Source organism: Nyctibius grandis, chromosome Z (genome assembly GCF_013368605.1).
Source record: "Nyctibius grandis isolate bNycGra1 chromosome Z, bNycGra1.pri, whole genome shotgun sequence".
Taxonomy (NCBI): domain Eukaryota; kingdom Metazoa; phylum Chordata; class Aves; order Nyctibiiformes; family Nyctibiidae; genus Nyctibius; species Nyctibius grandis.
In genome coordinates this window covers 88,059,272-88,084,277 of record NC_090695.1, presented here as the reverse complement: position 1 = coordinate 88,084,277, position 25,006 = coordinate 88,059,272, and the positions used below count along the sequence as shown (strand labels likewise).

At 42.1% G+C, this 25,006-nt stretch overlaps 1 protein-coding gene across 2 annotated transcripts; it reads left to right on the top strand.

Moving 5' to 3' along the window:
- The first annotated feature begins 1,073 nt into the window (after positions 1-1,073).
- EMP2 (epithelial membrane protein 2) lies at positions 1,074-25,006 on the top strand. Of its 2 annotated transcripts, XM_068423755.1 has the most exons (6): positions 1,074-1,327; positions 7,371-7,477; positions 16,980-17,091; positions 19,132-19,225; positions 20,608-20,754; positions 21,320-25,006. In XM_068423755.1, the coding sequence occupies exons 3-6, from the start codon at positions 17,014-17,016 to the stop codon at positions 21,502-21,504; spliced, it is 504 nt and encodes a 167-aa protein (XP_068279856.1). In that variant the 5' UTR covers positions 1,074-1,327; positions 7,371-7,477; positions 16,980-17,013; the 3' UTR covers positions 21,505-25,006. The 2 variants fall into 2 exon arrangements, with proteins under 2 accessions (XP_068279856.1, XP_068279855.1); XM_068423754.1 differs by lacking the exon at positions 7,371-7,477 and having other exon boundaries at positions 1,075-1,327.

The following is a 25,006-nucleotide window of genomic DNA, read 5'->3' as shown; positions in this document are numbered from 1 at the left end:
GAAGGTTCGTGAGGTGCGAGCAGTTACTCCCGGGGCTCACCTCAGCTGCCCGGAGATGGCTTTATAAGCACAGATTTCCTCAGCTCTCCACAGACGAGTTTCTCTCCGTGACGAGAACAGGCCTCCCGTGAGCCGAGTCCCGGCGGCGCTACGCTCCCGCCAAGGAGGCTCTGCCTTAACGTGGCACTCGCTCCCGCCCGACGCGGCCCCGGGCTCGTCCCTCAGCGGCGCTGCCGGGGGCCGGAGCCGCTCACACCGTCCCACCGGGCCAGGAGGAACCCGCCGCTCCCCCGCAGGCCGCCGAGCCCCGGCCCTGAGGGGCGGGAGGCGGCGCGGAGAAGCGCGTTGCCGCGCGCGGCGGGCGGGGTTACACATGTCCGGCGGCGGGAGCGCGGCGGAGCGGCACCGCCGGCTCGAAATGGCGCCTTTCCTCCGCCGCCCCCCGCCCAGGGCGCCGCTGGCCTCCCGCCCGGCCTCTCCGGGCCGGCGGTGCCGGGACAGGGGCCCCGCGGGGCTCGGCCGCTGGGCTGGGGACAGCGTCCTCGGCCGTGCTGGGGGCTGGGGCTCCCTTTCCTACAGACCGCTCCTGTGGGGGCTCCGCCCTAGGCCTCCCCCATGTCCTCCCCGGGGAAAGCCCTCGCCCTGCCGCCGGGCAGGCACCCTCATTCCAGCCCCTTCCCTCGCCCTCGGTGACAGGAGGCTGGCAGGCGGCTGGCGGGGTACCGCCGAGCCTCGCCGTGCGCGGCTCCCCGGGAGGGGTGTGCTGAGGAGCGACGAGCCCCCGCCGCCCCACGCACTCCGCTGCCAGGCGCGGAGCGGTCGCTCCTCTGGCAGAGCCAGCGCCCGGCCCGCTCCCCCCTCAGCCGCTGAGCCGGAGGGCGGGGGCAGCCCGGGGAGCGGGACCAGCGCCCGCCTGGTGGCATCCCGTGCGGCCGGGGCTCAGCCCGCCCTGCCCAGGCGCCGCGACCCAGGGGCGCCGCCGGGGCAGCGCTCACGGGACCAGCCCTGGCCGCAGGGGCCGGCGGGCCGAGCGCTCCCGGGCAGGGCCGGGCGGCGGCCCGGCTGGATGCCCGCCCGGCGCGGAGTGGAAACGGGCGGGGAAAAGTTGCTCCCGTGCTCGCCCCATCCCTCCCTCCCCGCTCTCACACACGCACTCACACACACACCCCCCTCTGCCTTCGCAGGCGGCGGAGGGGCACTTTTGAAAATTATTTTCTTTCCACACCCAGTTCGCTTCTGACATCATTCCTGCAGGAGGGCGGGCGGGAGGCAGCCGCCGCCAGACGGTCGCAGCCCGCGCGGAGTGCTCCGCGCCCGCCCCGCGCCCGTGAGTAGCCTCGGCCGGGCGGGGGGCGCGGGGCTGAGCGGGGCGGGGGCCGGGCCGGGACCGCCGCGGGGGCAAGGTGGGGGGGGGGGGGGGGGCTTTGCCAGCGAGGGGAGGAACAAACTGCGAAAAAAGGGGGAAAAATAAAAATCCAGGGGTTTGTTTACTACAAAACAAATTTTATTTCGGCACGTCGGCGGCCGCTGTGCCGAGCCGTCTCTCGGGGCTGGCGGGCTCGCTCTAACGCCGGCCGGGGAAGGCCGGCCCCGGCCCCGGGCGGTCCGCTCGGCATCGGGGGAGCGGCAGAGGCGGGCCCACGGCGGTGCCCGGAGGCTGGGCCGGCCGCAGCGCCGCGCTGCCCGCCCGGGACAGCCCGGCCGGCCGCTGGCCTCGGCGCGAGCCGCCGTGTCCCGCGCTGCCGCGCGCTGGCTCCGGCAGCGGCGCCCCCTGGCGGCAGGAGCACACACTGCCGTGGGGCTCGGGGCAGGTTCGGTTCGGTTCGGTTCGGGTTTTCCCAGCGTTAAACGTTTTTCCACTCGAGTCAAACTGCGGTTTTAACAAGCCAGTCTGTCTTACTGGTGGTTCTTTTCTGTCTGTAATGTCCAACTTACACCCGGGAGGTCATGTGCCAGATACCGGACAGGCAGCTTTCAGTAACAGGGGTTGCTTGTAATATTGACCATTGAATTTTAGAGCTCAGCTCCTTGTTTGGACATCTCTTGAAAGAATGGTACACCGCTGTCCTTTCCCCAGCAGACATACCCAAGGCTTGCTCCTACTCAGAGAATGCTGCCACCAAGAAACCTGCAGTTCAGCCTCTCTGTTAATTTCTTGGCAGAAATATTTAATTCACAAGGTGCAGGAAGGTCTTTTTTTTTTCCCCCAACACCTGTGAATAATATATAAATGAGCAGTAATTATTGCAGCTGAGCATCCTAGAAGTATCTTCTGACTTGGTACAGTGCTGGGAAGAAACCCACTGAATAGCTGTAAAATACACATTAGGTTTTCTTCTTTAGGAACTTTGGAAGTAAACAGCTATGGTTGGCTGATCTCCATCAAAAAAAGAAAAAGTAGCACACTCTCTTCACTTACTTTCAGACTCCGTACGTACAGTTCTGGTATGTTAACTATGTAAAATAAGCCTTCTTGCCTGCCTGAGCAGATGTTTTTTCTGTCAAATAAAATAGTCAGTAATGACTCTTCCATCCAGACCTGCTCTCTGGTGTGGATTTTGAAGGCTTTGCTGTCCAGGCAGGGTAGCGTAGTTCAGGAAAAGAGCTGTGAGGCTGGACTGCCAGGACTGAGATGGCAGGTGGCTGCAGAGGTGGATAGGCAGGAACCCACACAAATGGTGGGGGAGTGCTGGGCATGAGTTTTAGTGAGGGGAGAAATGTGAATTGCAGTTTACTGCAGAATCCAGCTACTTTTTAGTAAGAGAGTATGTGGCAAATTAAATGCCATGCTAAGGAATGCAGCTGGGATATAGGTGCTTACCACAGCTGGTAAAATCAAAGTGGGAGTGGAAACAAAGGTATATGGAAAACATGTTCACCAGAAGCTGATGTGAGTTTATTCACTGTAAGATGTAAGGACTTGACCTTTGCTGCAAAGACATTGAAAGAAAGAACTCTTGCTATCCTCTGCATCCCTTTGTGAACTTGTAGAATAAAGTTGGAGAATGGACTGTTGGGATACCTGGGGGAAGATTCATCCTCCATGCTGAATAAAGATGTGTACAGATTTTATCATGTCAGCTGCATGGCTGACATGGATGTTACAGGTCAGCTGTCTGCCCAGCCAGGAAACTGGGAATTACTCTGCTGATAGCCATCAACATTAACTCAAGGTGGAATTGCAGTAATACCATGAAAACTCTTAGCAGGTGATCAGTTTCTTGTTACTGTGCTCATTTGGGAAGGAAAACGGTCTGTTAATATCATGTAAAATAAAACCAACATACTGTCAGTAGACAAGATGCTACTGGTGGTGTATTCTTTATTTGTGGTTTCTGGAAAGACTTCTATCATAAGCACCCAAACAGCGTTGATTATGCTGTGGATCTGCCAGTGAGGAAGAACAGTGTGTTCTATTCTTGTATTAACAAGATTTAAAACCTTGTTAATAAAGAAGGTTGTTCAACAGACTGAGCAGGTCAGGAGTGAAGGCTGCTGCAACGTCATTCTCTTAGACAAGGGTTCTGACTCAATTCTTAGATGACGTAGTTATTGTTTCTGGCCAACACTGCTTAAAAGAAATTAACATCCCTACCTTCGTCTTATACCTGCTTTCAGTTAATGCGCTCTTCACGCCTTGATTTATTAGCATCTCTCGCTTCATGGTTGCCTTGTATCTTTCTCTTATTTCCATTTTCATGCCTTTTCTTTTGTTGTCTTGTTTGTCTCAAGATTGTTTCCCATCTTGGGTTTGATGTTCCTACAATGGTGAGAAGAATGTTGTACTGATGAGTCCCGTTTGGATATTTAGAGGAGCGAGACCTTCCTCCACTTTTGCTAAGTGTATTAGTTGTAGTCTATCTTCTTTCATAATGCTGTTTCCCTGCCCGTTTGAAAATGAGATGGATGGCAGCACAAGGAGACTCTTCCCTTTTCACCTCAGCAGTTTGTGTATGTTTTGGTTTTCCACTTACACTTCATGTTCTATTTGAGTCTTGAGCATCATGTAAGACATGACACCACCACATAAATCAGTACAAGAATATGTTTGATTAAAGAGATAAGTAGGTCTCTGGGGAGAAGATCTTTTATATTGCTAGCCAGCAGAAGATGTACTTTTCAGGTTGTACGGCCCTGTTCCTGTTGGAAGATGACCCAGCAGAATGAGGCACTGTGTTACACAGGAACTAATAAGAAAGAGATTTACTCTGAAGTGTACTAAACACTTTTTATATATATCCATGCGATACTTCAGCACAGCCAAATTTGAAAGTAGAAAGGAATGCACAGCTTTTATTGAAATCAGATTGGTCTCAGAGGGAAAGCAGGGGAAACAAGCACAGCACTAAGGAATTCCATTCATGGAGCTGTTCAGTGTTTGTTAGGGTTTGTTTGTTTTTTGGATGCTCAAAGCAAACCAGTGATCTTTGCAGTGGGGGCCTCAGTCTTCGCTATTTTTGTTGAAAGCTTTACTATTTTAGAGAGAAGATAATTTTGTAAAACACATCTCAGTATGTCAGGTGATGCTCATGACTTCATCAGGAAGATAAGCATCTTAATTTTTAGAAAATAGATCTTGCTGGGTGGGATTCAAGAGAAAGCCTGATGGCCTGAATTCATCCATCAAATTATTATATCAAAATATTATTTCTTCACTGAATGGGGAAAATGTAATTATGCCTTTTTATTTTGCCTATGAAGTTTCATGGGCAGGTTTAATGACGGTATGTGCATGCCAGGTGAAGCCTCATAATTTGGGTGTGACCTTAAAATACAACCCTCTGGCTGTGTAGAGATGTTCACAGGAGTCTGTAGGTGGGGCAGAAAGTGGACTGACTCAAACACCCCTTAGAGGTGGCTATAGGATATATATTTATGGTTTACTTCACTGATTCTTAAACACTACGCTGTGTTTGAAATTGCATGAGCCGCAGACAGCCAAGGTGGGCAGTATGAACACTCCCTCAAGTGTTTAATGCAGGTGTTAAGTGTCCTGAAATACATCAAAATTATGGCCTTCTTCCAGGCAGAACGTGACCTTCCAGAGTCCCCAGATATCCGTGTTGAGATGAATGTGCTGATGGTGGTCTCTGCAGTCAGTCTGCAGACTCATCTGGACTGTAAGGCTGATGGTTCTCAATCCACAGAAGGAACAAACCAGCCGCTTAATTCAAATGCAGAAACAAATGGCAGTCTAGGGAGTGCACGAAGAGTCTAATGTAGCGCTGAAGAGAGCGGGCTGAGCCTGCCCGTTTATCACCTGTCAGTGTGCTTGACGGGGCCTTTACCTGGCACTGTGGCTAGTACGAAGAGATGTGGCTCTGCAGTGACCCAAGCACTATACGGGCAGCCAGCCTGGTTGAGGTGGAGCCATAGGGTAGAGCAAAGTCGACGCAGGTAGTAGCAGGAGGTGACTGGGCTCTGTTTTCCGTGGAGCAGCCAGAGCGTAGAAGAACAGTGCAACCAAGGTGCTCAACTGTGCAATGGAAACAAGTGTTAGAAATCCTTCTACCCGAACTGGTAAAGTTCACATGGCAACCTTTAAGTTTTACTTTAATTGCTTACGATTTAGAATGTAAAAATGACATTCTGAAGGTAGGCTGAGTATTAAATCCAATCATACGCTACAGTATTGCTGTGAAACAAAATAGTAGTACTTGTGGAAGAGTTTGCACTTTTTATTTTCTAGCCAACTGTTGTACTGTCAGTAGAGATGTATTTTCACACTCCTGATTGATAGATGATGTCTAAACTCTGAAATAACTAAAACCAAAATTTGCCAATACAGAGCTAGTAAAAGCCAAATCAAAACAAGCAGTTTGAAAATTTTACAACAGTGAATGTAACACATTTAATTGCTAGCAATTTCCATAGAGCATCTGCCAAAGTTAAAACAGTATCAGCTTTCATTTCTACTGAATTAAATGCATTGCTTTCAATCTGGAAAGACAGACCTTTTCTGCCTTTGTTTGTTGGTTAATTAGGTGGAACAACATAAATCACTCAAGCCGTTCTGTTGTATCTGGAATAATCTCTGTATAAGCAGCAGTCTGTAGTCAGTAGAGCTCAGGGTCTGAGATTTGCTCTCAGAACTATATTAATGTCTAGAGTTAATGCTGCAGGTGTGCCTTTTTATTGCTTTTCGTTGGATCAGACTGAGGACACATTTAATCTGTCAACCTGATGAAAAGGTCTGGTATTATTCTTGGTCTGTCCCTCCCTGCCCCGATGAGGTATTGAACGGGAACAACCTCGACACCAAAACGTGGCCACACAGTGATTGAGCAGGGGTGAGGCCAGGCCACACCTCAGTTCAGTTATTTGCTTCAGAAGCAGGTTCCCAGGAGGTTTCTCATAGCTTGAATAGCTTATTGATACACCCCCGTGTCATTGTCCCAGCTCCATGAAACAGCAGTCTGACTCCCCTAGCTGGAGGCAGAGCTGTGCCAGGAGGCTGCAGCGAGCTTGCGGTTCCTGACCACTGCTCCTGAGTGTTGGGAGGCAACAGTGGCCCTTAGGTCGCCTTCAGAAAAGGGGGACAGGCCTTGCTCGCTCTTTGTAGCTTTACCACCTGAGAAATGAATCCTTCCTTAAAGCTGATTGTGTGTCATCAGTCCCATGATCACCGCTTGTATTGCTCCACTGTACAGATCAACAGAGCTTTGCTCTCAGCATTACCTGAAGTCCTTGAAAGACAGGAGAGAATTCAGCAGAGTGCCAAGGGCATAGGTATCATGCAAAAGCACGTTGCAAAACATATGGAGATCTCAAAGAGATGGCTGGGATAACCTTCACAGGAGTGCAGAACTGGAGGGACCTCTCGGGTCACCAGGTCTACTCCCCTACTAGCACAATCACTGGATCACATAATCTCTTTTTGTGGAGGCAGGTCTTTTTTTTTCCCCTGCTGTGGTGGTTGTAAGCTTGTTCCAGAAGCTGACAGCTCTAAGAGTTGTAATTTCCATACTAAATGTGCTCACACCTGATTTATAGCCATTTATTTTCATCTTTAGGTTAAACAGTTCTTCCTTCCATGTGTTTGCCTTGACCTGCAAGCAAGTATATCCCCAGTCTGTCTTCATCTTTGAGAATGAACAAGTCAGAATGAGAAGTTCTTGTCTTGTTTACCTTAGGAAAACAAGTTTTTAGTACTTCTAGACCAGCTTGATTGTTAAGAAGGTTTTAATGTATACCACAACTTTCTTTATACTGAAGTGGTTTCTGGTGCACAACTTAAAGCAAACTGGCTCGACAGAGAGGGTGGATTGAACGCCTGAAATGATGTGTGCTTTTTTTCAATTTCTAAGTGTACAATTAAGCTCTACCCATACATGCTTCAAGTTGCAAACATTTTGTAACATGTTTTGCAGATGCTACTGTGAAAGCTGAGAGAATACATTCATGTTTTGTAAGAAACCAGAAGCTACAGTATACAAGCAGCTCCTTCTTTCAAATTCCCGCTGGATCTTCTCAAACAGTATGTGCCCTTTGAGAACTAATCTCTTGAATAGATTGCTTCCATGGGGTATCTTTCATTAAAGACCCTTTTTTGTTAGCATTTTTGCAAAGGCATGTGACTATCAGCATAAACTGAAGGTGGATGAGCAGGTGGTGGAGAGCACAAACAATGACTATGATGGGAATTAGAGATGAATGGTAACCATTTCAGATGTTATTTTAGTAATGAGGCAGCCTACCTTGCACCACTATGGGTTGTATTGGGATTTAGAAGCAGGCATAGAACAGGTTAAATGTGAGATTATGTTTATCTAGTGTAAAAGTGCAGTTACAAGAAAAAGTGCTTTAGGGAAAAAGAAGGATATATAAAAGATTTACTTCTGAGGAAGCTCCTGGTTTGTGCTGCTAGAGGAGAACAAACATTGTCTTTCTGCTGAACATGCAAAAACCTCTAAAGAGCAGTTTTGAAAAGATGAAGGCTTAAAGACTTGTTCAAATATGCCTGTAGTCAAGGGTCTGTCAGTGTAGGTAGCTGGCTTCTGTACCTGCTAAACTGCCTTCTCAGCATATAGTGGCTGTTACACTTCTCTTCCAGATTTTGCTGGAGTATTTTTTAAGTTTGAGGCTATTTTTTAGGATTTTCAGGTAAGACATCACAAGGCTCGTTTTCCCTGTAAAGTGCCACTTCCCCACCCTGCAACAGGGCATTGTGTTGGTGTTTTCCCATAGGTCCTGCCTGTTCTCTTTTGCTGAGTTTGCCCACAAAGGTGCTTCATGGCAGAGTGACTTCCCTCTGCTGTGCACACAGTAGGGCCATAGTGAAAGGAGGGGTAGGGCAAGTCTAAACCCAGTCTGAACTTGTTTGCAAATAAATGACTGACAGAGTTACAGAAGTGGCAGCAATGCTGGCGTCCCTAGGTCAAAACTTTATTAAAAGCATTCCTAAGAAATTAGAAACATCAGCTTCTTTGGGTCTCAGTACTCAAAGTGAGCACTTTGCATTTTTGCTGCAATTTTTTTCTTGTTTTTGTTTGGAAACTTATGGGTTATAATTTCCCCAACTTTGGAGTTCTGTTTAATAGCATAGATCTAATGAGGAAGTCAGGTTGAGAAGGAACAGAGGAAGTCCAGGGAAGACCTGCCAGGCCTAACTGTCTGTTCTACTTTTGGTAATTAGGTGGGGTTTCTGAGGAGGAGCTGAGATTTAGTTTTTATGAAATAGATTCAGAAAGAGCTGAAAGGGTGCTTCAGTAGCCCCTCACAGGTGGTAGGTAGGCCAAGAACAAGAGCTTATTCACTGTAAGTTTACTGTTGTTCAGGCAGTCCCACACGGTACCAATAGGATGGACAAACACCCAACCGCCATAGTAACAAAAGGCTTTATTAAGCTATAGATGCACATTTATATTAACCTTGGTGCACACAAAAAGCAGACCTCAGGGCTTTTGTTGCAAGGTAAGATTTTCTGAAAGAAGCTGGATAAAAACTAGGTCATACCATATCTTGCTGTTTTTTCTCTGAGCCCCTGTATTTCACTATCAAAATACATCAAGTGAACTGCTTTAATTGGGCTGGAGTTTGCTGGGTTTTAACACAGCCTGCTGCAAGGGCACCAACACATCTAGATCTGTCAGAGTGATCATTCTTTCATTGTCTGCAATTGAGTTAAAAAAGCATAAATGTTGTAATTCAAATAGAGCTCTAAAAAATACTGTGAGTTAATTTTTGCTGTATTGATTTTTTTTTGCCTACATACAGTGCTTGTATGCAGGGAACATTGTTTCATTTCCTTCTGATTTCCTTGCTTTGTGATGAAGGACTTTGAAAAGTAGCTGAAGTGTAAGTGAGAAGCTCTCTTCCTTCCACATAAAATAGGTATCACAAAGAGCTACAGGCTTGAATGTGTCCTCAATTAACCGACTGCTTGTAAGCAAAAAGACCTGATGGTGTCTGTGCCATCTGGGGGCTGACAGAACGTTTAGCCCTCTCGAGTCCAAGTCCAGCATCAAGCAGGGGACTGAAATTTTATTTCTTGAAGAGTGTACATTGTTTTTCATGCTTAGCTTCATACTAGGAAAAAAATGGTTGAAAGAGGACATACTGTTTCTGTGTTGACTGTTAGCTCTGTAATACCTGAGCATGAAAACAGGTAAGGATTTGAGTCTACACCTGAACATGAAGAATAGGTCAGCTAGGGTCCAGTTCTACAGTATATTTGATTCTCTGAAAACAGAGAATATGTGAGCACAAATACGGAGACTTCCACATCTGTCAGTAGACCTATATTTTTAATTGCTGAATTATACTTATAAATAAGACTTTAAGAAAAGGGAAAACTCAGTTTCTGTGTAGTTTGTACAGCTGTGAGCTCTAACAGTAGCAGCTTGCTTTATGCACCAGAGAACTATCAATACATTTTTCAGGGATTACTGGCAGCAAAACCTCTGCATGCAGATTATAAATCTACATGCAATGCTAGCTTCAAGATTAGCACTCCTGTCCTATGAAATGTTTAAAGGCTGGTTCCTTAAAGCAAGGCTTCCCAGTCATCATCTAAAAAAGAACTAGATTGCTTTAGTTGTATTTTCTTTTCCAATATGCGCTGATGACCCAGGGAAAAATAAGAAAGAAAGGAAGGTACAAGGATGTGCTTATCCATTCCAGACTTCTCCCTGCATGATAGAAGGATTCTTCTGTAGCTGACAAATGTGTCACAGCTGGGGTATGTGCACAGCAACACACAGGGCTGCGCAGAAACACTGAGGACAGTGAGGACGGGCTGCTGCGCTGGTCACAGGTGTCAGGCCAGCCTGGCACTCGGGCATGCGGCCAGGGTAACCCTGCAGCAACAAAAACTGACAGACAGGTGATCAATGGAAATCACTCGAATGATGGATTAATGTACAGGTACCACAGACTGTGGATAGGGTCACAGCAATAGTCACCTCGGAGAACACTGAAAGGATAAAGTGTAGAAAGAAAGTATAAGAGTTTGGATAGTATCTGCCTCGTTTTAAGGAATATCACTCAGTAAATTATGCCTTGTAATGTTGGTGTTCCAAACTGTTAAATTAACTCAGACAGAAGGAATAATGAAATCGGAGTAAGTTGTTTCAACTGGTATAATTATTCCCTCGGTGTTGAATTTCCTGATTTTCTTGTCCTTTATGGTTTTTTTATATTTAGGCATTAGAGGATTGATGAAATCCTCAAAGCTTTTGCTAGTTTGGGAGGAACTCTGCTGCCTGAACTTACTTCACTTTTGATTCCAGTTCTGAGAATCACACAAGAAAAACAGAACCCTTCATATTTAGTAAAAGAAAAAAAGGAAAAAAAAGAAAAAAATTAACGGTATCACTCTATTCCTTATAAACCAGGGAATCTTATGCAAGTTTAGAGACAATGGTACAGGCAAAACATGAGCCAACTCCTGAGTTCTCTGTCATGAGACACCATGAGATGTGGCACAAAAACACTGAGCAAAACTAAGCAATTATAATGTAAATCCAAACATCTTATGATGCATCACAAGATGTCAGACTTCTCATGCCACCAGTATACAAGCTTTTTCTTCTAATTTCACATTTGCAGACTTAATTATAGCACCGAGAGGCAGAAGAATTGATAATTAAGAAGGCTTGCTTTGATTCAGTTTTACACCAGTGACCTCAAGAAAGTTCAGCTGAATCGAATCCTTATTGATGGCCCAAAGACCTGCTGTTCTAGTTGCAATGAAAAATCTCAGTGCAGAAAGCTGCAGGTATGGTAACTTGTTCAGCAGGATCCCCTACACCTTCTTTTGGGTGTGTCTTTTCAGTGCACTAAATGTGGGCGACGAGCAGTCTGCACACCTCCAGCCTTGGTCTGTACAGAGCAGGAGCCATTCCGCGGTGTTTTCACCGTGTTTGTAGGAGTATAGAGCAGGATTGTCTGTGTTGAGATTTTCTTCATGCATGGACTCAGATGAAGATGATGATACAAAAACTGACTATTGTAGGAAGTGAGGGCAGCAGACAGTGTGTAGGGTAAGCTTTAGCCTTTTCAATGCAAATGAGCAGAGGATAAACATACTGTACTGTGTGCCTGTTTCTCCGGTTGCAAAAATCAAGTATGCACAAACATGAGAAATCGCCTGGCAGCAGAATTTAACTGCTTGGGAAGCAATGAAATCATGGGTTGTGGAGATGACATCTGGACTGGAAAGTAGTGATAAACCTTCTGCTAACAACTGTCAAAGACAGAGTTTTCCTTTTTGCTTGCTTGCTGTCCTAAACAGCAGAAAAAATTCAAATAGGCATGTTTCTTTGTACTGCTGGACGTTAAAGATAAATTTTATCTTAAACTGAGGCTTTTTTTGCAGGGGGTGTGTGGAGTTTGACATAGGGAGGCAATCCAGTTTCATAACGTGTTTGCTTACTACAATACAGAAATGTTGGGAACCCCTGGACTGAATACTTTTTTTTTTTTACTGTGCAGTTCTGTGATTGTCGTACTGTTTTATCTTGTAAAAAGGTACTTGCCTCTGCATGTCTAGAAGATTATAGCAGAGGCCCTTCTTAGCCACCTCTTGTAAAGCATATCAGGCTCTCATAACGAAAGTGCAAATTACTGCTTCCAATAGTCTGTATTACTGAAAAGATTAAAGATAAGTGTAACTGCTGCATTTATTCTCCCTGTGCAAAATAAGGTAGCACTGGAGTATTACCCAGAAACAGTCCTTCTGCACTAATTGAAAAAATCTTTGTTGTTAATAAAACTGGCCTTCTGTTTTCAGTGTGTTTTGTGTAAGTGTCCTGCAACTTGACAGCATTTGTGGGAAACCTTACTACCACAGCAAATCTGGATGTGTTCAGTAGGATTCTCATAACTTACTCTTTCTGGATTCAGTGGGAGTCTCCACTTCTAACTCAGCTGTACCGGTACATTTCTGCCTTACAACATACTTTGTCAAGTGGTATTAAATGGTGAGGCTTGCAATTGGAGAATTCATGTTGATATGCAATGTCATTCTTACTATAACTCCAAAATCTGTTTTTAATGTCACATGTAATGAGCTAAGTCAAATTTTATGTTCTGTTTTGTCAGAGCTTTGCTGGAGATTAGTACAGGGAGGTTCCTGAAATAGCTACAGATTGACAGGAGAGCAGAGCTGGAGGGGGCCTCTGGAGGTCTGTAGTCCAGACTCCTGCTACAAGCAGGGAGTTAGTTCAGGATGCTCTGGGCCTTGCTTCAGTCAAGTTACGAAGATGTCTAAGAATGGAGATCCCACAGCCTCTTGGGCCCTATTCCAGTGCTTAATCATGCTCATTGAATATAATTAATACATTTTTCACAATTGGAATATTCCTTGTTGTAACTTGTGACTGTTGCCTCTAGTCTTTTCATCATGTACTTCTGAGAAGAGTGGCTCCATCATCTCCATTAAAAGGCAACTCTAGTGTGTCTAAAAAGCTTTTCTTATATGTGTGTGTGTGTGTGTGTGTGTAAAAACTATTAAAAGAATTCAAAGCACTTTGGGGAATGATGAACAATATCTGTTGCATCATCTCAGTCTTCATACATACCTAAAGGCAGTGTACTTAAAAATCATAAACACCTTAACTTGAGAGCATAGTGCATATTACTTCAAATGATAGAAGGTAACAAATTACTCAGCCCAGGAAGCTTTTTTTGATCAATACAAATATTCTTACCTATAATCAAGCGACTAAAACAGAAGAGTTGAGCAATGGTTCATTTAAGAGCAAGACACCTGTAAGAGCAAGAAGCCTTTTCATAGCAGCATGTATAAGTACTGATATTAGGGCAGTGCTTCCAAAGCTGCAAAACAGCAAGAGAAAAAAATACAACAGAATCCCCTATCACATCACACATTGATGCCAAAGTTTTACTTGAAGAGTCTGATCATTTTTATGCATCTTAATATAGTTGTTTGCAGGTTCTTGTTCAGTGCAGTAGTATAAAGTACTAGAGTCACAAATTTATGTGATTTAAAAATGCATTTTCTGTTCTTATTAACAACCCCTTTGAAGCAATATTTTCTTGTGGCTGCATAAATTAAATGTAAGGTATTAAAGGATTTTAATCTGGTTGTACTGTGGAGCAGAATTAGTTCAGTCAGGTTAAACAGTAGTGCTAGCTTATTTGTTCTTGCAGGTACCCTCCATTTTGAAAGAGTGAGGCAAAAGCCACTGCCAGGTGGCATGCTGTTGGTTTGGCAAGCTTCGGCCAGGGTTTCAGCTGCTGCTAAAAGAACCAGGAACAACTGTGAACCTGCAGAGAGCCCTTGAGAAACAGTTAATAGTGAATACGAAACAAAGAGGACTACAGCTAGCATGCAGAATAGATGTTACCAAAGTGTTTGGTTAGTAACAAATTATTACAGTAAGAATCCTGAATGTTAATGCAAACAGTGTTCTCAGAAATTCTCCATGTGAAAACATAACTGTGTCCTTCCCTTGCTCATAGAGAGAGGAAAGGAGCTGCCTGCTGCTAGGAGAGATTACCCAGGCAGGCTGTCCTCAGCGGGTCAGGGAAGGAAGAGCTTCTTGCTGAGGGGGTGGAAGGATCTTGAGTCTCCAAAATAAACCTTTAAACTCCAGCATTGCCTGGAGTGGAGGAGAACTGGTTACTGATAGTCCCCCCTGAGAGATGAAGTACAGAATTTCTGCCTTGAGAGGGATGCAGATACTGTAGGAGCTTCTGCATCTGTGCTGGCTGCATCGTAGAAGGGAGCTGCTCCTTCCTTCCTGTGCACAGATTACATCGAGTTTAGCTGGAAGACTCTCCTCCCTTCCTTACGCCTTGTGCAGGCTGTGATGAACCAGAGAAACCCTTTCTTGGTCTCTGTGGGAAGAGAAAGTTGCTAGGAGTGATTGAAGTCCAGAGATCTTTCGGTGCACTTCTGGGATCCCTGCTCAGGCATGACAGATTGGGTAACAAGTTGTTGTCTTTTCCTGGTATTAAATTACTTGGAATTGGTCTGTCTTCTTCCTTTCTCCCAGCGTATTTAATTCCCCTATCTGTGTACAATTGTTGTAGCACTGTGTGCACAGGAGTAGTAGCAGCTCATGAAAGGAGCATTGCCAGCAAGTCAGGAGGAAGGATCTAAAAATGGCTGTTACGAAGTTCTTCGGAACAGAAACATTGAACTATTCTTACTCTCCTTTATTTTTTTGTAAAGACAAAACAAAAAGCTCTTTTATTCAATCTTGGCTTTATTTGGGTAAAACATAAAATGTCTTCTCCTCATCACCCATACATATTTATCCATCCTGTTTGAAACACTTCTGTTTATGGCTGAAAGCAGTAAACTGAAAACATTCACTTGATTGCAGATTAAGTGGATTTTTCTGTGCTGGCAAGTCTTGATCTTGCAAGATTGGTTTTAATTAGGTGACATTTTTCTGTCTCTTACTTTATGATGCTTCATGTAATAAGACGAAATCGTATTGTTATTCTTAAAATAATACTGAGTACAATTTGATTCTCTTTCCTTATATGGCAGATGACTGTTGTATTATTGTCTGCTTAGAAACCATCTCTGCAACAAATGAAACTCAGAAAAAAACCTAACCACAAGACAAGAGAGTGCTGTATGAAGACTGGTACATTTTGCAATGAAAATATTTTGATGTGGCATTATACAAAACCACAAAATATCTTCTTTTCCTTCTTCCTTCCCTTCATTCAAGAAAGGCTCAATAGAGAGCCATGAATGACATTTCTAGAAGCCGCACTAGATTCAGAGGATCTTGAGTCATACAGCAGAATTGGCTCTTTGGAGGAAATTACCACTTCTGTTCTTTGTTGTGGCTGAGAAGGCAAAGTTTAACAGTGAGAAAATGGGAAGGAATAAAAACTCTAGTAGCTGCTTTCCTTATTTTAGGATTTGACTTAGCTTTCCCATATAGCATTCCTACTAGATATGGATATAACGTTATCTGATCAATTTTCGTTATCTCAAAAGCACTTTAATGGTGTTTGGCTTTGTGCTTGTTGTAACGCTGTACTGCAGTGAAACGCTATACTGCAGTGTAGATGTAGAGGATTAGTCTGGAACTTCTAGTCTCTATTCAGCGTGTTTATATGCTGTCTGTTGTCTTTTTGTTAAAGTTTTGCAGAGTAATTGTATTTTGGCCTGATGAGAATGCCAGTGGAGCTGCTTTAAAAATGCTGTCAAAGTAGTCCTTTTATTTGGTTAAATTCTCCATGTAGTTCATGATTCTAGTAAATGGCAGTAAGGGAGAGAGGGTTAGACATGACAAAAATCATGGAAGTCTTAAAAAAATCACAACTGCCTTTTCTTCTGGGTATTTGCTGTGTTATGTGAATGGGATCGTTTGACATAAGAGAATGCGTCCAAAGCAAAGGAAGTGGAGAAACATGCATTAATGTACTGATGAGTGATAACATGCAGATAATGCTACGGAATGGTGCACATCAAATGCAACAGAAATATCTGCAAGACTGCAGATCTCTTATAGAATATAGCATATATTATAGCAAGCATTTTTACACAACAAGAAGAGAAAGATAATAGATATACCAAGCAATTGTACATTTCTGTGTATTAGTAACTAGTTTTCCCTAACATATTTTTTATGTGCTCACAGATTTCCTGGGGATTCCAGTTCAAATAAAGTTTGTGGTTCCTTTGTACATGAGAATATTTTGTTTTCCATTTGAGACATGAAATGGTAATAAATGGGTTAGATAAGGTATGAAGATAATAGGTAGGCTAGGGAGAGTATGAAGTAACTGAACATAACATAAGTAACTGGATTATTACATGACTAATGGGTTTATTCAACCCTACCAGTCAGAGCAATATACTGGAGAAAATGGTAGCCTTAAGTCATTCATCAATGGATAAAACTTGTAACTATATGAACAAAGGACAACCTGTATGAGACCTAAGATACAACACAGCTGTTACTAAATCTAGGAGGTAGTTCTTGATGCACTTAATTTTATTCTACCAGCATCCTTTGGAAATTGCGTTTCTTCCTCTTTGAAAGCATGGTTGAAGCAAGACTTTACTACAGCCAGTGGAAGTTCTAGCATCACATGCAAATGAGGCTGTAATTTGAGAAGTACTTCTCTAAAAGTCAGCATGAAGCAGTGTTTTATATCCTTGCTGGAGAAGCACACAGAAAGAAACTTCTCTGTGTGCTTACTCACTGCAGCCGTCCCCCTGGCAGGTTGCAAAATGCACCTCTTGGCTTCATTTCAAGTTGTGATTCATTTTAACGCCAGTGATGCTAGTTACGTATCACATCTGACAAACAGAAAGCTGTTATGCTGATGTAAAGTCTGATTAAGTGAAATCTTTTATCTCTGGAGAAAGAATGCGTGCTGTGGACTCAAACTGCCTACGATGCTCCTGACTAACAGCACCTCGCTCTGAAATACACTCACGCTGACCTTGGCTACTCACAGCCACAGTGAAATAGCGTCATGACAGGTTGATCAGTTGACAGCTTTTAAAGACTGTTTGTATGCGCTCTTGTTTTTAACAGATTTATCCCAGACTAAAGCCTCCACAGATCAAGGATGTTGATTCTTCTGGCTTTCATTATTGTGTTTCACATAACCTCAGCGGCACTGCTGTTCATCTCGACTATTGACAATGTAAGTGTCGTTTCTTCTCTTTTTCTCTCAAACACACAGGTGTTTCTTTGCTTCATAAAAATGAAGTTACTCTTCTCTAGTTGTCTTCAACTTGCTTACTGAAAGCACCTAACTTTCTCGTCTTCTCCCCTATGAGATACTTGGCCAGGGATTATATTTACAAATACTGCCATGCTTGCAGGGTGGAGGTATGGGATTTGATATGAGGAAAAGAGGTGGGAAAAAATCTATTGTCCTTTTGTGTCAAGTACGTGAAGTCAAATAGCTCATGATTAATGCGTGGGGATAATGTCAGTCAAGGCATGCTTTGCCTCAGAATTGGTTGTCCAAGATGCCCAATTAAATCATTAAGGAGACACCATGAATTTATCTGTTTCCATTCAGTTAAGCAGTTTCAGCACAAAGTTTTAGAATAATTTATATGGCATTCTTTTCAAATTTCCTTCTTATTTTTGCAACCAGAAATAATTTACCTTCCAGTATTTACATCTAGCTCTTAATTTGAATTTTCCTCTTTCCAGACCAGCCCACTATCCTGACTGGTACTCCTAACTGTGCACTGGAGTCTTTCTTTCTCTAAGAGGTTCAGTGTATGTACAGGCTTTTAGGATTAAAGAAACTGTCTACTGAAAATACTTCATTGTACTCTGTGAAGCTCGTTTGAATCCCATAGTCTGTTCCAAGATTATGCTCCCAGTGAAATGATGTGTTACCCACAACTTTTTATTGCAAAACCGTACAAACTTTCAGGCAGCTGGTTGATTTGTTCCGTTGAAGTAGGTCATTAATTGAGCACTAAAGCAGGTTGTCTTAACCTGCTCCTTTGAATATTTAGAAAGCTAGGACAGTGGACAAAGCAACTTAACTCTTAGTTCAGATCTGCTACATACAAATGAAATTATTATAGAAATAAAACCCCATGTGCTCTGCTTCGTGTCATTAGCTACTTTTAAACAAGTATGAACTTAAACCGTGCAACCACCTTCTATTAGATTTTATCATCTTCAGAGGCTTTTTATAGTCTTGAAAATAACTGAAAGGATTATATAGTACTCACAGCTGAAAAATAATACATTGAACTTGGACTGCAAAATCCAAATGAATGGCATCCTGAGAAAGTAATGCTTTTTCTTAACACACAGTGTTACTATTACACATATGCCTACTGTCATAACCTATTATATTTTTCATTGCAGTATTGTTTGCAAAACTGCACAGTAAGCTGTGAGGTTTCTGGAATGTCTGTTTAAGCAGCAGGTGCTACCAGGAGTCATATTTAAAAGTCGCATTTTTGCAACTCTAGGAAAAACAAAGGCCTGGGTAGCTATTGGAATGGGAATGGGTTTCCTGAGGAAATGTCACTTGTGTGGGGTGTTCGCAGCACTTCCCAGGCTAATGTAAAAATCTGTTCAGTCACTGTAGTACTCTTTTGCATTAAATGTTAAAACATCAAAATAGAAATATCACAGGAGGATCTTAATTTGTCACTAGCCACTTTGAGTCAGATGCCGTAGTGTACATACTGCACTTTCACTTTGACTGCACAGCACTGTTAATTTGAGATTAATTCAGTTCAGTGTCAGGAACCAGAAAAATTATAAAGGGCTTCTGTTTCATAGATGTATAACCTGCTATTTCCTGTGAATTAAAAAATGGTGTGCCTTTGAAGAGTTGTGCATTCTAAACAGGGTCTGGATGAACAAAGCAGATCTTGTCTAAGTATCTTAAGGAGTGAGAATCACTGACTATCCAAAATCTCTGCCTGAAGAGTGGAAAATCTCTAGTGCTTTGGGATGTTTAAGATTGCCATCTGTTCCCTTTTCTACTTTACACAGGTCTAAAATGAAAATGACATGTGAATAACAATATGCCCTTTATTCCAAAATGCCATTAGATCTCAAATTTAGTTTGAACGGTTAGTTCATCAAAACTGAACAGAAATTTGTTCCAGCTGATGTATCTGATCAGGAGACACTTGGACAACTGAGTTTTGTGGGTTTGGTTTTTTTCCTGTAAGAGCCCTTTACTTTTATTTTGCAGGCCTGGTGGGTAGGAGATAATTTTTCTACAGATGTCTGGAGAATGTGTGCCACGAATATTAGCACCTGTACGGCTCTTACTGATCAATTCAGAGGTGAGTGTCTCTCCATGCCTCTGTCTCAGTTCCTTTAGCAGGAGATCTGGTGAAATCACCATGAAATTTGCAGGGGCAATAATATATTTGTTCAAAAAGCTGCGTGCTCTAACTAGTCAGGTCTTCTAAAAACTTTAAAACTGGCTTTTCATTTTGGAAAAGCAGACTGTTCCAACAGTTTCTGTAAGACGAAAACAGAGGGAACTGTCAGGTGCACTTGAAAGCCCAGTGCAAGAGAGTAAACACAAACAATGAACTAGTGCTAAAGGGTTCTTAAAAAATTAGATCAGGTAAAACCAGTGAAGTCATCTGGAAGTGTGGCTGAAGTGATAGAATTTGCCTCAGAATTGAACTTTAACTTCCGAAGAACCTGAAAATACTGGCTGCGTACAGGGATGGGGAAAAAGAGGAAGAAAGAACACAAGCTGAAGTTTTAACAAAGAGGACTTGATAAACAGCACAGCCCAACATCTTGCTTTAAAAAAAATTAAAAAATTCTCAAATGTTACATTTGCTCTATTTCTATACTTTTAATCTTTGTGTATATTAGAGAGGCAGATGATTTGAAGAGCCATGCATCCATAAAGTAACTTTGCTTTCCAAGCATCAGGTTGGTTTAGAGCATATCTGTGCTCAGTGAGATGATCCATTACTCACAGGCATATCTAAGCTAACATGAATTTAAGAAATTTGCGTTTGATGTCTGTGTTGCTATGCATTCATTGAAATTAGGTACCTGAACTAGCTCGATTATGAGTAGCTCAGGTATGTCTGCTGTTCTGGACCTACTAGATAACTGCAGTGTAGCTATGCTAGAGGAGAGGTGCTGTAAGGAGGTTACCTATATGGCTTAGCTTTGCCATATCATTGCAGCAGAGTTACACAAAGCAGCTACATGTAGTTACAAATTTAATGGTTACTTTAGCTCCTAGTTAGAGGGAAGTAATTGACAGGATGTAAAACCTTAATCAAAGGAATCTTCTGTGCTGAGTGTGGATATCCTATCTGGTTACATCTTATCGGATAGAGCTGTCTCCAGGTCTGCTGAGAGGCTTCGGCCTGCACTTGTACGCCATCTGGGACACCTGGCCATTTCACCGTGCTTTTAGTACATAGATGGTAGCAAAGGATGTGGTGTTGGAGAAATAGTTTCTTCAGTATTTTCATTCAGTTTTATGAAAAGCTTTTAAAAGTCCTTAAACCACTGGCTGTATTAATAACAAGGAAGCAGAGAAGAACCACCCCAGGCAATGCATGCACAACTGGTTTGCTGTATCTGCTGAACTCCTGCTTACGGAACGTGGCTCTGCCCCACTACTCATTGCAGGAGTAGGCAAAGAGAGAAACTGTATTGTTAATCAAGGCTGCTTTTGTCTTTGCAGAATATCAATCCATTCAGGCTGTTCAGGCCGCCATGATCCTATCTACTATTTTCTGTTGTGTGGCATTTCTGGTTTTCATTCTTCAACTCTTCCGTCTAAAGCAAGGAGAAAGATTTGTGTTAACCTCTATTATCCAGCTCCTGTCATGTGAGTGATTTTTCAACACTTGTGACTTTAATGATGTTTACATGAAAGTAGGAAAGGGAAGGGGAAAAAGGTTTCAAAAAGAATGAGCTCCATGAGAAATCTGTAGGGCTCTTGAGGTCCTAGCTTATCCTTCGTATTTGTTTAAACAGTGAACTGCTCCATTAAAACATGGATGACATCACTGCTCAGAATAAAGTCATTTAAACTTTGAAGGGAAAGAATCTGAGATTCTGAACTGCTTGAACAAATTAAGTAACTCTGTAATTGTACAGGCAGGTATTTCCTTGATTTTTTGTTAGTCTCTAAAACTATCCAGATGCTTAAAATCATTTTGTGCTCACTGCAAATGACATAAACACACAACAGCACTTCAAACTTAATTCATGCCAAAGAAACTGAAAACGTGTCCTGAAATGCTCCCAGTTTAGTCTGAGGATGGAAAATGAGTGGCTGCAAAAAACAGACATTGGTGGAAGCAGCTGATAGGAGAGAGACAGTGAATAGTTGTTATGCATATTGATAATATTTTAAAATGCTAAACTTTACTATTTTCTTCCTCCTCCAGGTCTGTGTGTTATGATTGCAGCTTCCATTTATACAGATAGGCATGAAGAACTACACAAGAGCAGTGCATATAGAATTGAAGTTTCTGAAGGCCAATATGGCTATTCCTTCGTCTTAGCCTGGATTGCATTTGCCTTTACTCTCATCAGTGGCGTTATGTACCTAGTATTAAGGAAGCGTAAATAAATGTCAGCAGCTAGTTATTTCTGTCACTACAGTACAAAACCAAATTCCAGTAACCATTTTGTATATAATCATTTACATGGTTTTGTAGTAAAGGTGTTGTTTCTCTAAAAATGTACTGTGTTCTTGATATGAAACAGAATTTTAAAAAATGGCAGGTTTAATGGAATGCCTGGCACCTACAGGTCAGGGGTCTGAGCAGGACAGAGCCAAGTTGTTTCTTTTACATATTTCATCATCATAAATGGTTTTCCCTTGACTAGACATTAACAGTTTGTTCCTGGCCTCTAGTAGATTACAAATAAAGCCCGTGCAAATTAATTTGTAAGCAATAGGCTAACTATATTCCTGGACCAGATATATCCCTTTGGGGTGGGATAAATATAGGGAAAGTAAAAAATGAGGCCCAGATCACAGTGAAAAAGTGACCAATTATAAAAGCCCAAAGCTGCACTTGGTGCATCTGTTCTGGCAGAGCACTACTGTTCTGCTATCCGTAATGTGCAGTAACTGTCATCAAGCTTTTATTAAAACCACTTGCTTTGCAAAAGTAAACAACTCCTTTTTGTACTCCAGCAAATGATTCTCTTGATTGTCTTCCACATTTAGTTTAAGCACACAGAGCCTTTGGCGGGAGAATTTACTAGCAAATTCACTGCACAACTTGGGACCGGAATAGTCTGAGCAGTAAGAAATACCCCACTCAAGTCCTATATCTTTTTTTTTTTGCATTGTGCATAGTCCTTCTGGAAGGAAGAAAAGGAAAAAAAGAAAGAATTACCTTGCCTACATCTGCAAATTTCTAAGCAAATTAGTGATCAAGCAATGCCAAACTGAGGTTTTTACAACCAAACTCAACATGTTTATTATACCGGGCTTTTATTATGTAGTGATTTCACGGCTAATATTTCATTTACAAAAGCATTCCCCAAGTCTGCCCATTAGGAAATTGGCCTTTAAAAAATTCATTCTAAATTCCTTTGTGGATTTTTCTTGAACTAAGGACTCCTACTAAATAAATCAGAGTGCAATTACTATGCTTATGAATTCCAGGGTAGTTTCTCAAGATAAAGTGGCTTGGTGATTGTTATTGTTCAATAATTTTGTGAGATAAATCTGTACTGTAATACCAGGCTTAACTGCTCAGCAGTGTAATACTGGCTTTGGCTGATGGTGATTTTGGAGTTGGGAGATCAGTGTGGAGAATGAATGAAGTGGCTTTTTCTGGTTAGTCACAGCTTCGATGCTTAAATATAGATTTGACTTTGTAAAAGCGCTAACCATGTATTTATTTCAGTATATGCACTACAGCTGGCCCAGTACACAGGCAATAAGAGTAAATAGGTTTTGAATGAGGTTTTACACTTAATGCAGAACAAATTCATTATTACAAAGTAGTGTAGCTCTACTAAAGTTGATACTTGCTGTATTATACATCAGCTGATGGTCTCACCCATTCCTTCAGATAATTCATCCTTGATTTCTCAAAAAGTGGAAGTTCAGGAGCATAACTGTATAGGAACTGTCTCCAACATGAGTAATTGGTTGTATAGTTCCACCTCCGTTCCTTGAACATCCTAAAATGCTTTGGCATGTACTGCTTGTCTTTTGGGAGCAAAGAAAGCCCAACAAGACCCTTAAGAAATCGGACGAGTAAGCAGGACAACACATCATTAAAAACAATAATAATAGTAAAAAACTCAAATCAGTCTGAGCAAAATGCATTCTCACCAGTCTAGCATGATGCTAGTATTTTGTCAGGTTTTTTTTCCTCTTAGTGGGAATGCTCTGAATTTCAAGAATTATTAACCTACTTTTTAAAAAAGTATTTCTACAGTTTGCTGAATACATTTCAGACTCAAAACCTGAATTTTGCCAGCAAGCAGAATTTGTCTTAAATAAGCAGATGCAGGTTTAAGGTTGAAAGTAGATAGGCTGTTAGCTAGGCATTTTGCTAGTTTTATTCAAACATGAAATAGTAAGGGAAATTCTTAAGCAAATATGGATGAAAACTATCTTATAGCTAGAAGACAGTCCTGTAAAATTGTAAGTTAAGCTGTTATGCCACTGACTTGATTAGATGCTTCTTCAGTTTCTTGCCTTGATAATGGTCGGGTCATTTATAGAGCAAATATTTTAAAAAAAGATGTATATATACATGAACACACAGCTTAATTCCACAGTACAAGATCTGTCCCTTTAATAAAAGTGAAAAGCACGCACACCACGGTGTACAAACAGCAGCATATGCATGATGCCACATAAAACAGAACAGATGGGAATGCTCTGCATACCAAGAAAACAAATGCCAAAACAGTTTGAACTAGAGTTTTAACAGGACAAACATTTTAGGATATTCTTTCTACCTGAAATGCCTTTAAAATATACCATTTTCTATGCTCTATATATTCTGAAACTGTACATGAAAATAAAGTTAAAACAAATTCTTGTACTGTAATAGCAAGCTCGATACATTTAGCAATCTGACCTTGTCTTTAAGCTTGGGATATATTTACACAATGTTGGATGAGAAATAGTTGAGTATTTGTGTGAACAGGTAAAATTAAATTCTTCCTGCCTGTACTAGAAGCACAAGCTGGTTATTTTTGTCCTTTGTCGAAGACCTTCCAGGTTAAGCAGAGAAAATATTAGTGTACTGAACATTTTAAGTGTAGAGTGTCAAAAGAATAGCTACTGAGTAATGCAAGATCCACAGATGCTCTGATAAGTAGTTTACTTGTAAGGTTTTTTTTTTCTCATTATTTGCAGAAACAGCTGTGTATTGAAGATTACGCTGAGTGTCTTGACCGTGTGAGAAAATAATGTTAGCAACAGGCCGGTGACTTCTATATCTGCTCCAGTCCAAGCTTCAAGTTTGCACTGAGATGATAACAATACCAATGGGTTTATACAGATTGATCCAAAACGACCCCTCCAATTCCCCAGAAACAATTTCGCAAACCCCATAAAACTTTTGCCTTCTAATAATAGTGAAGAAAAGGAAAAAGTCCAAACTATTAAAATACTAGCAGCTGTGAATCTACGTTGACTTTTTTTTTACCTGGCAAGTCAGCATCTGAAAGGAAGTACAGGAAACAATCTTGGAAAACAAATCTAGAATATTTATGTCAATATACTTTTTTAAAAAAATATGTGTTTTTTTAATGTATTCCATCCAGGCCAGGAGAAAAGAAAGTTCTAGACTACTTTGCTCTGAGATATCTTTAAAAAAAATGCATTGTAGGTGATAGGAACTGTGCTGCTTAGGCATTAACCGTTATTACCCCAGCTACATCAGCCGTTCATTTTATATGGTTCTTCATGGCTTCAAAATAATGGAGGGACTACAGCAGTGTTGTTTTATCTTGAGCATTGTGGAAGCTTGTGCCATTTAGCTAAACAAACAAAACGAATCCTTCCTATAATTTCTAAAAATAGGAGTAAGATGAGCCACTACCTTTCCAACCTAAAGAGAGCTAAGATCCCCAAAATCATGGTTCATCAA